Here is an 18,580-nt window from a genome sequence, read left to right as displayed (position 1 = left end):
CATTTAGACACTTATATACCCATTTATTCTTCCATTGACCTTGAGATATACATAAATATAAAAAATATTTAATTTTCAGAAAAACACACAATCACTGGATGATGTCATCAGTGATGTCATCAGTGATGTCATTTGAGATGTCATTAGTGATGTCATGAGTGATGTCAGTGACCATGTCATGAGTGATGTAATATGTGACGTCATCAGTAGTGCATTGCGGGCGCGCGAGTTATAGTTAGCTGAACTAACTATAACGGGGGAATTTCAATGGTTTTTTACGAGTGAAATGTCCAGCTAACTATAACATGTGTGAATCCTTTGGTTTTTTCATTGAATATATATATATATATATCCCAATACCGTTGAGACGATTGAAGACGGCAATGAAAGTGCCTCAGCTCCAAAGACCACACGGACACAGACCTTCAGTTGAGTGCTGCTTATATATATATATATATATATATATATATATATATATATATATATATATATATATATATATTATATATATATATGTATATATCAAGCTCTTTGGGGAATGTCCAGAACATAAGCAGCACTTGAAAGCAGGTTGCCTGTCCCCATCGGCTTTTATGGGTACAGGCATGCGCAAACAGATGTAATTAACAGCACCTGACTCATGTCGACGCGTTTCGTTTTATCAACTTCTTCATAGACTTCGCAAGTCAGGAGCGGTGCATTATGGGCTTTTGTGTTCCATAGTTTGGCATAAATCATTTTCCCAAATGGGCTGCTTTCATTGTTGCATGTCGCCTTTGGGGTTCAAAAGTCCATTAATTAAACCTGAATGGATGCTGCTTCATTTGCATGCTACTAAAAGGCTCTGCATGAGCCCCTCCGAGTGCGCGTGCCTTCAATCCATACCTGCTCTCCACATAGCGAGCTCTCAATTTCTAGGAGCTCCGTGGCCCCTTCTCTCCGTGGGTGGTGCTTGCAAACAGTATCCCAAAACATTGGTGAGACGGGCTCATAAAAGAGCTCTCAATAACAATCGAGAGGCTCTGTTAGAGCTCTCTGTAGTAAAACCACCACTAGAACGCCTGACTTTTGTAAGCACTTTCAGTTCCCTTACAAACAACATACAGAAAATAGTTAGGAAACATTGGCGTATTCTAAATTGCTGCGCAGATAAGATACCTCTGCCTCTGTTCTCACTAAAAAGAGGCAGTAATCTGCGAGACAAACTTGTTCACACATGACCACCTGGTAATAAACCTCGAACAGTAGGCACACTGTGGAACTTACCAGCAGTACAAGGCCACCATCCTTGTGGCTCTTGTGCTATATGTCCGCAGACTCAACAGTCCAAATATGTAAATATTGGTACAAATCGACCTTGGATTCAGATGAACTTTACCAATTGTAACAGTGACAATCTATTATATCTTATCACATGGCCCTGTAACTTACGGTACGTTGGGATGACGACCAGAAAAGTTAAATTACGGATGTTGGAGCACAAAAGCACCTTCAGGTGCAAAAAAACTATGACTAAGTTGACAAGACATTTTGTAGACCAATCTCACAGTGCAGACGATTTCCGATGGACTGTTTTGGAGAAACCACTCATTCCAGCTCACATCAGCGATATATCTCAGTTTCTCTTCATGCGTGAACAGAGGTGGATATATAAACTTTCTAGTGATACCCAGTGGCCTCTCTCCATAGACGTTGATGTTTACTATAACATTCAGTTGAGATATATATACTTAGCGATCTTTGATACACTTGAGAACTATAGTGATATAATAAAGTGCGCAGTCGTGGTATATTATACCCTATTGACTACATCCTGGTTCTCAAATGCATGATAGCACAACACAATCTTTCTTCTTCAAAATAATAGACAAAAGTCCCATTTAAAAGACAAACTATTTGAGATGCATGGACTCTCACTACCAACAAAAATACGAAAATACGAAGATTAATTATTTACTTTTATAATGTTGTAGTCTGGAGACTGTAAAATCAGGCGTTTTTTTTAACACACTTATTTTTTTTAACACACTTAATTTTTCGAAAACACTTATATTTTTTAATAGATTCACACTTTTGTAGCTCCCATGTGCGAGACGAGATAAAACAACACACATACGGGACAACAAACCACCCCCCTCCCCCCCCCCTTTTTTTCTTCTTGAGATCAGTAGTGTCAAAGCATATGACTAATGTAGTCCTCTCACTTGACTTTATGATGAACAAATTTTCGGCTCTTTAATGTTGTTATACATTACTATCTTAACTATTGTTTATTATCACAATTAGCAGTATTATTATTAAAGTTTCAAGACTGTTATATGATGCGGTTCTGTAAACCCCATGAGTGAGATCACAGCATATAGATATCGCCTTTTTGAAAATAGTACAGAGATCGGACTTTGTTATTCGATCTTTATTGACAACGAAGAACAGCACAATATAAATATGAATATGTGCATCAGAACTACATTTCCCTATACGGGTGACGTCATTTTTTAGTTCTGTATGACGTCTTTTACTTGCGACTATTTAGCGTAAACACTTTTCACTTGAGGACTTTTTCAACGGATAAAAACTGCCCCCTCACCGTCCTCATCACCTCCATCCCAGCGATGTCATAACAGGAGGCAACGACGGACAGGTAAGACGCTAACCAAGTTCTTCTTCTTTTTCGAGTGTAGTCCGCATTAGTTTGCATACTAGCCTAAAGGTGCAAAGATACTTGTATATCTTGGCAAATATTTGTAGCATTGGGACAGGACTAGCAGATAAACATAAATAGCTATCATCCAAGCGATATCAAAGTCCTGAGATGTGACATGGATGTTTTCATATTCCCAAATAACAACGTAACGTTAACGTTAATAAGAATTTGTAAATGAGAATTTACATGAATATGTAATTCGATACTTCCGCATATTGGGTAAATGTTTATGCACTCCTAGCGGAGGCTTTCGAAACACTATTTTTATTAAGATCATTACATTCATTTCTCGTGCCATTTGAAATTTCAACAATTCAAAAACTTAAAAAATTTAAACTTTGCAAGGTGTACTGGAGGTTATCAGTGACCATCGAGCCTCCTTGTCTTTAGCCTTTTTGTAAGGTGAATGTTGTAACATACTACCTTTATAGGTATACTTGATAAGATTTTTCGTACTTTCAAGTAGTAAGGTGACTTAGAGCACCAGAATATTTTACATTGAATTTCATGATTTTTGATGTGTACCTCTATGGACACATTTCAGAGCGGGGCCTCATTGACAAGAGCTGGAGCCGGGTGAGGTGAGGTCTCTTCCTCGATTTTACGGGTGAGCATAACACAATCTTTGAACAAATTGCTCAGACATTATAAATGAAAATTTAATTTGAAAAGAACAGCAAACATTAAGACACACAATCTGGGGATCAGAAACAACAACTTTATCCCATCTGTATGTATTGAATACATTTTGTATATATACTTAATTGAACCATTGCAGTAGTGAAGTATGTATCATAATAAGGTCCTGAAGAAAGCCTGGGAGAAGTATCCCGTAGGCTGAAACATGTCGACCCAACACTAGCAGTGACTGGTTGAACTGCTTGTCCACATATTATACATTTTTATACAGGATAGCAATTGATATAATAGACACAAATTCTTTCTGTTGCTGATCCTATTTTATTCACTTTATTACATACACTGCATTATTTTTGTTTTGAACAATCACTTTTTGAAGGCTCATTAGTAGTTATTCTTTGACCTAGTCTTAAGGTCTTTCCTTTTTTTCTCTCTTTAAAGAATCTAAAGAGAGGATATAACTCATTTAAATACTCCACCAATAATTATAAAAGGAGGAGATTTGATGAGTAGTTTGGTTACACCCAAATGATGACACTGGTCACGTTGGTGAAATGATGGGAAACCAAGAATCCTATTTAGGTTCCTATCTTTACCCCCTTTTTTCTCATTCTTTTTCGTTTTCTTTTGTTTTTTCCTCTTTGATAGTGCAATTTTGGTATTTTCTGGTACTTGCATAGATTAACATTTGCTGGTATCATTAAGGTTTTGGCAATTTTTGATTAGGGGGATCTAATCCGTTGTGTCTATAAATCCACTTAGACCCTACGTTGTTTTTAGGTCTTCTATATGACCATGTCATAAGTGATGTAATATATGACATCATAAGCAGTGCATTGCTACAGGGCGTGAGTTATAGTTAGCTCAGCTAACTAAAACTGCTGAATTTCAGTCGTTTTGTACAAGTTAAACCTAAGCCTAACTATAACGTCCCTGTAGCCGTTGTTTTTTTCAATGTATGTATATCTCTATCTATCTATCTATCTATCTATCTATCTATCTATCTATCTATCTATCTATCTATCTATCTATCTATCTATCTATCTATCTATCTATCTATCTATCTATCTATCTATCTATCTATCTATCTACCCGGTCGCGAGCTGCACCGCCGCTGAGAATGCGGTTCCATTGCTGGTGCGGCGCTATACGGAACAGGAGGAGATCGTTGGCACTGGGGAGAGACCAGGTTTGTGAACTGGAACGTTTTTTGCAAAACCCTGCATTCTGGCAGCAACCCATTGGGGTTTAAAATGTTAATGGACTTCCAGTCCCATAATACCTTTCATGGATGTGCTCACCTGAGCGTGTTTGTGTTGTTAATAAAGCGGGAAGAATCTGGAAATCCTGAATGCTGGTGGTTATGTGCGGGACACCTTTGAAAAAGAGCGCATGCTCGAAACGCGTCAGGACTGCTTGAAGACGCTGTCAGCACAGCCTGCCTCTCTCTAATCTTCACTTACCTGCTGTGAGTGCGGCTCACCTGGGGGCAACCCTTTCTTTCTGTGTATATATATATATATATATATATATATATATATATATATATATATATATATATATATATATATATATATATATATATATATATTTTGCCTACTGGCGCTTGCCAGTAGGTAGTTATAGTTAGGACCAAAGTTTCCATTGGAAAGGCATTTTTTGTTTTGCCAATAACTTTGGCGCTGCTTGACGTATCCCCACAACATTTTCACAGAACTTCACCGTTTGGGTTCAGCTGTTGGTTGGAAAGTTCTAAGTGATCTGTCAATCGGGGCCAAGAAAAAAAGGGGGTCCCAAAATGCATTTTCCCTATGTTAAGTCTATGGGGATTTTTCATTTTTTGAACATCGACCACAGCCTGAACTGCTGAACTGAATAACACATTTATATATATCTATATATATATGTATATCTATATATATATATATATATATATATATATTTATGTCCTCCAACTGTTTTTATCCCTTGCTTGGAGACACACTCAATAAACAAGCCGGACCCCATCATTTGTAACAGCGTCCTTTAATTGAGCAAAACCGGCATTCCTTTCCAAAATCATTTCAAAAAGCCCTTCATGTTTCAATGCTCCTGCACCTAGTTCATGGGCTGGCTGGTATATATATATATATATATATATATATATATATATATATATATACACATATTTCATAGAGTGAATAATTTTCAGGACTGTAAACAGATATTACCAGAGCCCTGATCAAGTCCTTACGGATGCAACACATTGGCTGGGCTGACTGATTTAAAGCTTTAAAGAAAAATAAAAGAATGGGATGACTGATTTATGGCTTTAAAGAAAAATAAAGGAAGAATTTACCACAGGAATGCGTGACTCTGTTATACTATGATGTATCTATGTCTCTTGAACTTAATTGGTATTGAAAAGAGAACACTCTACACTCTACAAACATTTGCTTCCCTGGCATGCCTGAATCACAATTGATATATTTGTGATAGAAGCACTTCTGTTCCTATTAGTTTCCTATAATTTACCTTGATTAATAACATAACAAGCAGCCGTTTCCTGGATCCAAACTTCAAAGGATGGAGTCAGACTGCTCATTCAGCCTATAGCCACTCTATGTTTCGCTATCAGAAAGGACAGAGTTGCCATTCTCCAATACGACAGAGGAATATTTTTTACATACCCTATAAAGCCCACAATAGGTCAGCCTTAAATGTGAGGTGTAGCCTTTAGGCATGGTTTCAAATAGCCCTTCCCCAATAGCAGTTAGGCTAAGAGAGGGGTAAGTGACATTTTTAAGTTCTATTGCAGAATTTTATATTAGTGATAGAGGAAGATGCTATTACACTGAATCAAAATGTATTTGGTTCTCTACAAATATAGTGTTGTTAAGAAGAGTACAGCTACCCAGTGCATCACAATATGAATGTTAGATCCTAATGGTCTGACATTATCCTGGTCTGATACCATCTATCTTCATGTCATAAAGCCAGTTTTGAAGCCAGGCATTTTCAGGTTACTGGAGAGGAGGACGGCCATTGCTGGGGATCAATATTTAAAAGACACTCAAGTTTATGGACATGTTGTCACTACTTGATGAAACTTTCATGGCCAGCTTATTAGTGTAGTCTTATGATGCAGATGGCCTGTAGATCATGAAATAATTTCATTTAAAGGTTGAACATAACTGAGAAATAATGGATCCTTGGGGTACTTCACATGCCAGCAAGGTTGGCAACAGGACTACTGGATACCTATTGCAGCATTGTATCAAAAAACACATGAAAGGCAATATAAAATGGTATCAGCAAAGTCCAAACATATCACGAAAGTGTGCAGCAGTGTTTGATTGTTGATATAAAAGGGAAGTGATTGATTAAGGATGATAGGTATCACGGGGTTTCCATTCAGTGATGCGTGTGAGTATTGTCTAAGAACTGATTTGAAGTCTGGTTGATAATTGAGTAGAAGAGATGTAGTGCTTAATTTTTGATTCCAGGAAATTGCCTTTAGCGATGTTTCCAAGACAGGGAAGGTGTGTGAGGGACCAATAACAGGTCAGCATTTTTCATTAAAGGTAAGATCTCTTGAGTTTTAAATGTGTGTAAGGAAATGCCTTCAATAAGGGAGGCTTATTCTAGGTTGAGGATGGGTGTGATTGACTCTCCAAAAAAGGGATTAAACAATTGAGGAATACGTAGTCTTGGCTTTGTAATAGGTGGAATTTAGAACATGGAAGTTGCTTGATGGTCATCATGAACATGTGGTTATTGTTAAAAAGGTAGGCCTTGAAGGGGAAGTTCTTGAACGGATGGTATTGCAGTTTATTAGGCCTTTTAGGCTTTGTGGAATCGAGCCGAATGTAGAAGGGCATAGCAGTAGCATTAGATAAATCAAATGATAGTGAAGAGTGTGAGGTGAGAGACTACATGATGGGGAGTTGTTTTTGTTTTGAGGTGGTCAAAAGATGTGTTGTTTGCTACACTTGTTATTTAGAAGGCTGAGGGGAGCTTATTTTATGTCCTTGGTGGTTGAGTCAACTTGTAGTTAAAAAAATATTAGTAAGATATTATTGATTGGTTAATGGGTGTGGTGGAGCCAATGGGTTGTCTAATACATTTTTCTACATCTGTAGAAGTCTGTAGGTCAAATGGAAGGACACTTTTTGGTAGGCTGCAGGTGGGAAGCGATAAACAAGAAGATCCCTGAACTTGAGTGTGGTATGTTACTTATGTGTGCAAGTGCAGAAGAATTTGTGGATGATTACTACACTTCGCCTGGAACGCTATATGTTGTGACCTGTGGGGATAACAATGTCAAGAATATGTAGTTAACTGATAGGCTTCCGTGATGAATACTGCATGTAATCGGAGTGCCACGATATTGTCTGTACATTGTAATAAATACTCGAGTATGCTTAGATGAGCGTCAGGTGTAATGTATGGTCTGTTTATTTGCTGTATATGGATTTTGGGATTGAATAAGTAGAATTAATTGTGGCCGCTGATAAGTTGTTTGTTGCTGCATAAGTGTGGAGATAGGACTGGGTGAGTGTGAATATGAGTGGATTGTGAATTTTTACCTTTTAAATTTATTGTGCTTTGAAGCAGGCCTGATGATACTTAACAAATAATCAAAATAAACCCCAGTGCACACAAATCTAAATACTGCTCACACCAGTTCTACTTTCAGACCTGGCTACATTCATTACTGTCCAGGGAATCATTTCATTATGTAGACTGCAAATATGCAAGAATTTTCACATAGTATTTGAATAATATTATTAGAGTACATGATGCTGTTGCTGGTAGAAAAGGACTTCAGCAGTGCTTACCTATGGATATTGTCCACACTGCAGCAATCTTCATCATTGCTTTGGTGCGTGAGTTGAAGCGGCTGTGCTCTATTGGATTTCGTATGGCTACATACCGATCAAGAGAGATTGCACACAGATGCATGATAGATGCAGTTGAAAACAGCACATCCAAGGATACACATATGGGGCAGAGCTTGTTTGGTAAAGGCCAGGCATAATCTGCAAGAAAATGGAAGACAAAGCAGGAGGTTGAAATGAAGCAATACTGCAGAATTAATAGTACTAATGTAATAAAAGTCAGAAAGTTTTTCTTAAAATGGTTCAAATGTGGTTATTAAGGGAGTTTTTGTTGAGCACTCAGACAAGACAGCATTTGTTGATTAAATACTCAATGGTTTGGCTCAGGAAGGATATTTAATTATTGTCATGACAGCTTGAAGCCATTTGTTGTTAAAAAAAAACCCACAGATTAGGCAGAAGAGATGAGAAGGGTATCAAATCTTACACCCACACAGACACACACACACACACACACACACGTATGCACACACACCCTTCAAAATAAATCACAGAAAATCTATGAATTTTTGATAGTTAGGACCTTTAAATGCTTGTTTTTCACACCCTAAATGAATATGCCTCTCCGAGTGAATTGATTTTTGGGGATTTGCAGAGGCATTTTGGTGCTAAATATGTCGAAATGAAACAGTTGCTCCATTAGTTGCAGAATAGCTAGGCTTTTAGACATTTCTTGAAGGACAAGAGTTTGGGAATGTTCTTCAAATTCATAGGAAGCACATTTTTCACCTTAGCAGTTCCCTGAATTAAACTTCTGCCTCCACAAGAAGCCCATTTAGTTTCAGGAATCACCAGAAGTTTAGAAGTGGATGATCTAAGTTTTCTTGGTGGGGAGTACCAGATGAATATGTCCCGCAAGTAACTTAGACCAACATTGTACAGTGCCTGAAATTTGATTCTTTTCTCTATGGGTAACCAGAGCACTGTAACCAATGCATGTGAGGCAGATTGATATTTGGGAATATATAAGAGAACTCATGTGAACGCATTTTCAACATCTACAGTTTGTGGACCAGTCTTTTGGGGATATTAAGGAGTAGGGCATTGCTGTAATACAATTTTGATAAGGACAATGTCATTACTATTTTTTGTCTGAAAATCCAGTGGGATGGAAGGACATATCTTTCTGATAATTCTCAAAGTTAGGAAAACAGATGACACTAGGATATTAACTTGATCTTCAAAGGTTATTTTGTTATCAAAGATGATCCCCAAGCTCCTCACTTTCCTCACGGGGGTGGGCAATGAGCCCAGTTACTGGGGCCACCAAGCCAGAGATCAAGAGGAGGTGTCATTGCCCACAGGAAGGACCTCTGTTTTTCCGGAGTTAAGTTTTAAACAATTGACTTTTACCCAGTTATTTGTCTGTCTCATACAGTTGTTAAATTTGGCTGATGTTTTCTTTGGGTTGTTAGATACCAAGACCACTATTTGAGTGTCATCAAGGTATAAGAAAACAGAGAAACCAAAGACTTAATAAGCTTTGCCAGTGGGGTGACACACAGATTGAAAAGGTTAGGGCTCCGTGAAGAGCCATGCTGCACCCCACATGCTGGCAGAGGGTTTCACACTTGAATTCCCCCATTGCCACATTTTCTTTCCTCTCTGAATGAAAGGATTTCAACAGAGGGAGAGCAGACACTCTTATGCCGAGCTCAAAAAGCAGGTAAATGAAGTTGCAATTATTGTCAAGTGTCGAACACTGCAGAGAGGTCCAATAGAATCAAAGCAGCCTTGCTACATTCATCCAATATGGACCTTAACCATCTCTTAAAAACATTCTCACTGGTTTCAGTTTTTCAAAAACTAAATGGGAATTAGCCATCAGATCAAGGGCTTCAGATGCAAAGCAATGAGAGACTGTATGCTGCAGTGGGAGTTGTGTTCTTATATCACGCTAGAGCGCATAGTATGTCTTCTACCATCTATAACAGCACATTATGGTCGTCAAAGTCATTATTTATATAGTCAGTCAGTTATGCTTTATTTGGACAACTGGTGTCATAAAAGCTATAAAAATAACATTTTATAAAAGAGATACATGATAAGCATTTCATAAAACAAAGTTCTAAAAACTATATATACAAGCCATCCATCCAAGTGCACCGCTGCGCCCACGGTGGAAAATGCGGTTACTGGGACCAAGCGATTAGAAAAATAATACACGTCTTATCATTAAAAACGTACATTTTGATACATTTAAATGAAATGGGGGAAACAGCATTACAATTCTTCATGGAGAAAAACCTTTATAATGGGCTCAGGCCATAGCCCACAGCAGACCTTCTGCAAAGGTTCCCACCCTACCATAGAATGGCAGCACAGAGGGTTGAGAACAAAAGTGCACGTGCATAACATGTGGTATCAGAGTTGAATAAGCAGCCTTAGGGCCCTACAACAGTTGCGTATTGACATCATTCAGCAAGATTCGGTACCTTTCCTGTAAGGGGCTTCCACTTAACCTGCCATACGTGACTAAGAAACTATGCCACGCAAAAAGGGGTCTGGGATCAGACCTAAGGATGCACAGGGCAGCCTGAAAGTCCCAAGTACCTAATTGCCGACAAATTGGTTTCAACCAATTGGCCCTCGAAATGTTGGATGCCGGGAATGCGAACATAAAGTGGACACACTTTCTGTCGTGGCCCTGCAACATGGAAATCCCTTTGGTGTTTGATTAGGTGTGTGCCATTTTGCGGTTCTCTCACTGACAGGAAGGGTGCCAAACCTAAAATGAATGTAAAGCGTCCTATCCCGAGGGACCTGAATCATATCAGGAAAGGGCTCAAGATGTCTGGTCTGTTTATGGAGATACAATTCTGCTGTTAGTCTGCCCACATTTGGTTTACTGAATTCTTGACGGCCCACCCATTCCCAATACAGGCGTTTGATCTCTTCTTTACTTGGTGGTTCCTGCCTTTCCCAATGCGCTTGGAGCCTCAAAGCCGTCATCATTTTCCTGGCCTTGGAAATCCAGCCTATTTTGCAGCCGGTATCTATCTGTTTGACTTCGGTGAGAGCTACAGCCTAAGGCTCGAGCTCCGGGGTCCACCTAATGAGAGCCCAAAAGAGCAGCGGGCGCAACCTTGCTATGTCGCCAATCGATCATCTGCCCACATCTAGCCTTAAAGAGGTAAGGGGAACGTTTTGGGGCAACATCACCAAGTCTCTAAGAAATGTGCTGGTTTATTATATACAAAATATTGATCTAGAGAGTGGGATTTACACCATGTAAAACTATTTATATAGTTTTGCATGGTGTAAAATCCTAGTCTCTAGATCAATATTTTGTAAATAATAAACCAGCAAGTGCTCAATTCCTTCAGGTTCTCCCATTAATGCTAGAATAGTTTCAACAATAGCCCACAAATCTCTACAAATTTCACATTTCAGCACACAAATCTGAGACACATCCCAGACTGCATAACTGTACATCATTGAAGTGACTGCACTGGGAAAACGGTACAGGTAAATACGTTTGTCCTACACCAGCTGCAGAAATATAAATTAGATGAAAAACAAAATCATGCTAATTTCACAATTAGGTGGACCTCCACCAGTGTGTATCCATTGTGCTGTAAGTGAATACCAAATATGAAACATGACACTTCCCAAAAAAATTACGTTTGGTTTTCCACTGAAGCACACGATTAGCACACACCAGGGTGAGATGACCCACAGCACCATTGACAGAGAATGACGTTTTAAATATTTCACTGTTCAGAATGTCTGAACTAATGACTGTATGTATAGTAAAGCTTACATAGAAATTAGGCTTTGTGTTTTTGCTGATACCTTTCATGCCACGCAACAGATCTCTACACAAGTCAGCAGATACTTGGCCTGTCCAACCCCGCTTCTTTGGGTATTTCATGCTAATTGTTCAAAGGGTGAGATGTTATTTGGGGATGTCGAAAGCCGCATTTCCCATGTTGAGTCACATAGGAATTGGTGTTTTTTCATGATCAGTATTGGGAGAAATCATTATACTGCATGTTTCAAGAGATGAAGTAATTTGGAACAAGTCAGGGGTCATAGGTTACATCTCTCTGTAAGACATCAGACATCTCATAGGCACAAGTGCGGTGGTTGGAATTTGTTTCTATGGAGGATGTGGCAGAGAAACGCAAGTAGGGACTTTGGGGTAGACGTAGAGTCCGACCAATCAGAATGTCAGGATTATGGAGCTAGATACTTCCAGGGCAGCATAAGAACAGTTAGAAGTGAGAATCACATTGCCTCTTTCTTGATTGTATGGTTCCCATCCATGCTTTGTTTGCTCACCATTAGGTCCAACATCTATGCTGTTTTGTTCCTTTTTCCTCTGCATATTTCCACCTCTTTAGCTGCTTTACTAAGTCTGGTTACCCTGCAAAATCCAGTGTGCTTCCAGTCAGTGTTCTTCTAGAGTTCTGCCTCTGCCTTGGTTCCCCACTGTCATCTGCCATTCTGGTAGCCTGTAGAGGTCTCTAGGTGCTTTCTCGAATCATTAACAGCATTGTTCTTTGGAGCACAAGGAATAACCTGTGTGTGTGTGGGGGGAGGGTTGCCCGCATTGTGGGGAATGGCACTGATGTTCATAAAAATGTTAAGATAAATTTTACTTCATTCACTGTTATACCTGTATTACCAGATCACTCTCTACCTGTGAACCATAGCTGGTGACCGTCCGCTTTAACCAAAGCACAAGGTCATTGATTATGACGAGAACAGATGTGTGTCCAGTGCACGTCTCTTTCTTTTACCCAACCCCAATTTATAACTTGGCAGATATTTTCTTCTGTGGGCTAAATATTTTGGGAGGACCAGCTTATTTTTTTTCCTTTGAGAGAAGGACTAGTGGACTAGTGTTAGAAATGGGATTTCTGGTTGGCTAGGGCATGCGCCTAAGCCAGGCAGAAACCACCACTCTAGTCAGGGCAAGAGAGTTACACACCGTAGATAACCCCTGCTCACCCCCTTGGTAGCTTGGCAGAGAAGTCAGGCTTATCCCAGAGGCAATGAGTAAAGCGTTTGCGCAACACACTCACACAGCAGCGACACACTAGGCACACCACAAAAGAAACTCCACACAAGGTTATATAAAAAAATAGCCTTTGTACTACTCATAAAAAACATTATAATGCAACCACATATATACACTGTGCACCCTGGCACCAGGTATCGCTTTACAGGGGATTACATAAATTAATTACAGGGCCAATCGGGCCACTGTCATAACCATTACACAAGTAGTGAAACAACCAATAACTACTGGTGAGGGTACACTTATCATGAATGCATTAGACATAAAATATCATTGGCTGTGCATCAGACCCAAAACACTCATGCTCCTCCTAGGCATATTCATAACTGCACCTAGCGCAAAGCATTAGGCATGAATCTTAATCATCAGCATAGTACACTATCAGTATCAATAGTGCACCCAAAGCACCCCCTTCCAAAGGGCACCACACATGCGCATGAGACCACTTCCAGCGCTCACATTAGGAAAAAGCTTTACAGTAGGGCATAGGTACCCACATTTCATACATACCTCGGCAGTGCACCAGAGTACCCACTAGTAGCGTGCACATACTACCAACTCAACCTAAAAAGCATTACAAATGAATGGAGGGTGCCTATGCACCTACACTGAGCATGAGTCAACAGTACACTATTGTCCCACCCTTACAGGACGTACACATTACTATGTGCAGATCTGGCAGCTGTCCTCCCTGTCCTATGAGGCAGCTTCCAAAGTATTGCGTGCAGCCCGTCCCGGGCTGGCCCTGAAATGCCCTTGTCCCATAGGGGAGGCTTTCCCCACTGCGTGTCCCTTCACGGGGCTTCCTTTAGCCCCCCTTGGCTGCAGATGCAACCGAGCAATGGCCCGAACAGGCCCATACGACGGGGGGAGGCAAGGGTGCAACTCACTTGTGGCTTTCCTTTAGGGAAAAATAAAATGCTCCCCGATGTTGCAGCTGCCCGCAATCCAGCGGTGTAGGTGTGACACAATTAGGTACCCACAGTGTGTCTTGCAGACCCCACTCACTGACTTGCACGGATGCCAGTTCCCAGGAGCCCAAGAGGTTCTTGTGCTGACACGTATTGTCTCCAGATCCCAGCAGGGATCTTTCTGTTGTCCACGCAGGCCTCCGTTGACAAGGGGGGCCTGCCCACAACCAGGCGTAGCTCCTGCCTGGCTTCCTAGCACGGGGGAGGCCCCGCCCACTGTTAGGCTGATTTTGCCTGACTTCAGGATGTCCTGTGTCCCGCTTCCCGGCCGGGACTACCTTCCAATGCAGGCTCCTCCTGTACTGTGGAACTTGGAGGGAACTCCTATGGACACGGCGGAGCGGGATAGGCTCCTGCCTAAAGGTAGGCTTCTGCGGCGTCTCCCCTACCTCCTGGGTCATGGCTCCCTTTCACTGCCGGGCCCCACCCACAAAGGCGTTGGCATTGTTAGGCAATGCGGAGGACTTCCCAGCATGGGAATCCTTGCTCTCTCTGTCGTTGAGCAATCCGGGGCCGTGTAGCCGCGCCATGGCTGCGCCTCAAAAAAAAAATACAATGGTGGTAGCGAAACCAGAGAGGAATAGCACGTCTGCTGCGGTAGCTCTCCCCTCTCACGAATCACCTGCCACGCCGAGGAAATGCAGCCCAAGCGCTGCACAGCAATCCACAGTGCCCTTCGTACTCTGGGGCAGGGTGCTAGAACCTCCAGCACTCACCCCACGCTGCTTTGCAAAGATAGGAGGGCAACAACACAGTCCAAACCTGTACTGGTACTCCTCAGCCAGGGAAAACTACCAGGCCCAAAGTCCAGGGGGGCAGAACTGGGCATAGGCAGGCCAGCACGTTGGGACCCCTAGGAGACAGCAGCTGGGTCCCACGGTGTTTCCTCCTCACCCCCAGCAGTCCTTCAGCTCCAAGCAGGTCCAACAGCAGCACATTTTCATGGGATCACAGCCCCAACACTTATACCCCAAATGTCTTTGTTCTCTCCCTGGCCCAGGGCTCTGCATCCGGTCCAAACCAGTTCTAGGGGCAATCACACCTTTCTCTAAAGGTGCACCACCACCTCCTTTGTCAGTGTAGGCTCTGGCCCCAGAAACACCACAGGGGGAGGGGCCAGCATTGTGGAAGGCAGGCAAAGTCCCATTCAGTCCCAGGTGCTACTCCTCCCACCACTCCAAATGCAGATTGGCCTTTTCAGCCTAGTGCTGACTCACCCAGCCCCTGTCACTCCAGAGCCAGACATGCAATAAACATCAGGCAGGCTGTTAGGGTAACAAGTCGCTCTTTCCCTTTAAGAGCGACTTGTTATTCACGCGCTGTTACTTAGGTCTCTCGAGCGTTTTCCCCACGCTCTGTGTATTTTTAATGTGTCCTGTAATTCTAAGATTGTAGTTGTTGTTGCCTGCAACCGCTCATTCAGATATTTGCTTGGGGAGCTGTTGAGTGACCGGTTGTGGGCTTTCTTCTCTTGTACTTCACATCGATCATTAAACATCAATCTTCAATACAACTGAAGGAGTAATTCATCATTTCTACATTTGGCGACAAGGATTAGCAAAGCCCACCGAGGAAAAGATTCAACAGCCTTTTTCTCAAAACTCACCGTTCTTCAACGACGCGGCAACAATCCCCAGCCCCGATCTCACGGAGGATCGCATTTCACCCGACGATAATTTTGGCACCTCCCCTCTGACGTCGTGACGCTCCTCGCGTACACGGCTAGAGGGATTGTTTCGATATTTCATCTGTTTTGGGGCAAAATGCACTCCGTATATGAGACGGAAGAGTCGGTTGCCTAGCAACGCTACAAGCAAACGTTTTTCCTTCGTATTAAAGACGTTTCACACAGAAACTTCATCTTGCTTTCAACGTGAGGATAATTTACAAGGCGGTAAGACCTGCCCATCCATCGGTGATGGGCACACCATTAATTTAATCAATCTCAAAGGAAGTGTTACATGATTGCTAATCTGCATGGCTTAAAAACATAGATACTTAAAGCTTAAAGCATTTGTCTCTGCCTGTATCTTCAGTGACAGGCACACTTTAAATACGCCTATTTGGAAATTGGCATTATTATTCACTATGGCATCAAATAGTCACCTGTTAAACATTTCTGACTTTTTACCTTCACCAGGCAAACCGATTGTTCCCTGGAAACACTGGCTAAATTTATTTCAAAACTATCTGGTTGCCAATGATGCAAATGAATTCGATCCAAAAAGAAAATTTGCGCTCCTTTATGGTCATTTGGGCTTTGAGGGACAAAAAGTGTTCAATAACTTACCACAAGTCCAACCCCCGGCAGGAGCTCAAGAGGGTTGGAATGTGTATGTTGAAGGTTTAGCGAGACTCTCAAGAAAGTTCACAGAGGAACCAAGTATACTTCTTGAACGCTTTAACTTTATGAAGAGAAACCAACACATAGATGAATCCGTAGAAGATTATATTTCAATCTTGAGACATTTAGCCTCCACATGTAATTTTGGAGCCGTATTAGACACATGTCTTAGGGATTAATTTGTAGGATGTATGTCGTTACAATGCACACTTTTACAACGCATGCACTTACAACGCATTTTTTACAACGCAACATCCACTACAACACATTCCATTACATCGCATGACACTACAACGCATTTTTAAAAACTACCCTTACAACGCATTCCATTACATCGCATACTACCTTTACAACGCATACCATTACAACGCATAATATTACATTGCATTTAAGGTAAGTATTGGATAGTATAGGGTAAAAATTTATATTCTTACTCCAGGGGGTGCAACAGAAGGGTAAGTGTTGGATAGTATAGGGGTAAAAATTACTATTCTAACTCAAGGGGGTGCAACAGTAGGGTAAGTGTTGGATAGTATAGGGGTAAAAATTACTATTCTAACTCCAGGGGGTGCAACAGTAGGGTAAGTGTTGGATAGTATAGGGGTAAAAATTACTATTCTAACTCCAGGGGGTGCAACAGTAGGGTAAGTGTTGGATAGTATGGGGGTAAAAAATACTATTCTAACTCCAGGGGGTGCAACAGTTATTGCGTTGTAATGGTATGCGTTGTAAAGGTAGTATGCGATGTAATGGAATGCGTTGTAAAGGTAGTTTTTAAAAATGCGTTGTAGTGTCATGCGATGTAATGGAATGCGTTGTAGTGGATGTTGCGTTGTAAAAATTGCATTGTAAGTGTAGTGCGTTGTAATAGTTGCGTTGTAAAGGTTGTTCCCCCAATTTGTATATCACTGTGCGTCTAAAAAAATACAAGAAAGGCTATTAGGGTGCAGAGATCCAACATTGAGTGAGACAATTGAAATAGCAAAGGGTATATAGAGGTTCATAATCTCTTCAACGGTTATATCTAACGATCATAATTCCCCAAGCCCATCAGTATCAATAGTTTCAAATGATGACGTTCAAGTTTCAGCCATTGACACCAGAAACAGGTTTAACAAGGTTCCCTTTAGAAAACCTAGCAATTTTTGTTTTAGATGTGGATCTCGAAATCACCTAGGCAATACCCCAAGCTGTCCAGCTTCATTTAAACGTTGCACAAAGTGTGGAAAATTAGGACATTTTATGTCAGTTTGTAAGTCTGGTAAAAATATTGTTAAGGTAAGCTCAGTTGAAGTCACACCCAACACATGTGCTCAAGATTTGGGTCAGATGTTTCTTACAATTTCAGACGATAACATAGAAGATATTTCCATAAAAGGACCATTTTGTCAGGCAACTATATCCGATATTCCCATGGAGATGATGGCTGACTCAGGTGCACCCATCACGATCATCTCTGATGTTTTATTTGAGGAAAAATACAAAAGTAGACAACTGTCTCAGTCAGACGTTCACCCTAAGGCATTTGGGGGTCAAAATATTGATATGTCTGGTTATTTCATTGATGTCCTTTCATGTTTAGGTAGAAAGGTTACAACAAAAATATATGTAGCTATCAGAGGGCAAAATATAATTGGATGGAAGGACCTGGCTAGGCTAGGTATTATGCTTATCCCTGGTGCTGAAAAACCCAATTGTCCTTGCAGAACAATCCATCAATTTCATTGAGAGTGAAACTGAAACTGATGTTGCAAATGTAGTCAACAGGTTTAATGAAGTATTTTGTGATGTCATTGGTAACATAAAAAAGTTTGAGCACCTGATTAAACTTAAAGAGAATGCATCTCCAGTGGTACGCAAGGTAAGGTCCGTCCCTCTTAGCGTCAGGCAGGATCTCAAGACCTTACTTGATAAACTGTGCAAGGAGGGTATTATTACAACCACTGATTCATCAGAGTGGGTCAGTCCAATTGTTATCGTGAAGAAAAAGACAAACGAGATCCGCTTATGTGTGGA

At 41.0% G+C, this 18,580-nt stretch overlaps 1 protein-coding gene across 1 annotated transcript in view; it reads right to left on the bottom strand.

The window, feature by feature from the left end:
* HTR2C (5-hydroxytryptamine receptor 2C) overlaps positions 1 to 18,580 on the bottom strand; it is a 3,718,710-nt gene that overhangs the window by 283,363 nt on the left and 3,416,767 nt on the right. Inside the window, exon 13 of the mRNA XM_085606666.1 lies at positions 8,164 to 8,364. Within this exon, the coding sequence (XP_085462792.1) occupies positions 8,164 to 8,364 (201 nt within the window). The remainder of the gene's footprint in view (positions 1 to 8,163; positions 8,365 to 18,580) is intronic.

The sequence above is a fragment of the Triturus cristatus genome, chromosome 5_2 (genome assembly GCF_964204655.1).
Source record: "Triturus cristatus chromosome 5_2, aTriCri1.1, whole genome shotgun sequence".
Lineage (NCBI taxonomy): Eukaryota > Metazoa > Chordata > Amphibia > Caudata > Salamandridae > Triturus > Triturus cristatus.
The sequence above is the reverse complement of the archived record's forward strand: the minus strand, read 5'-3'. Positions and strand labels throughout refer to the sequence as shown.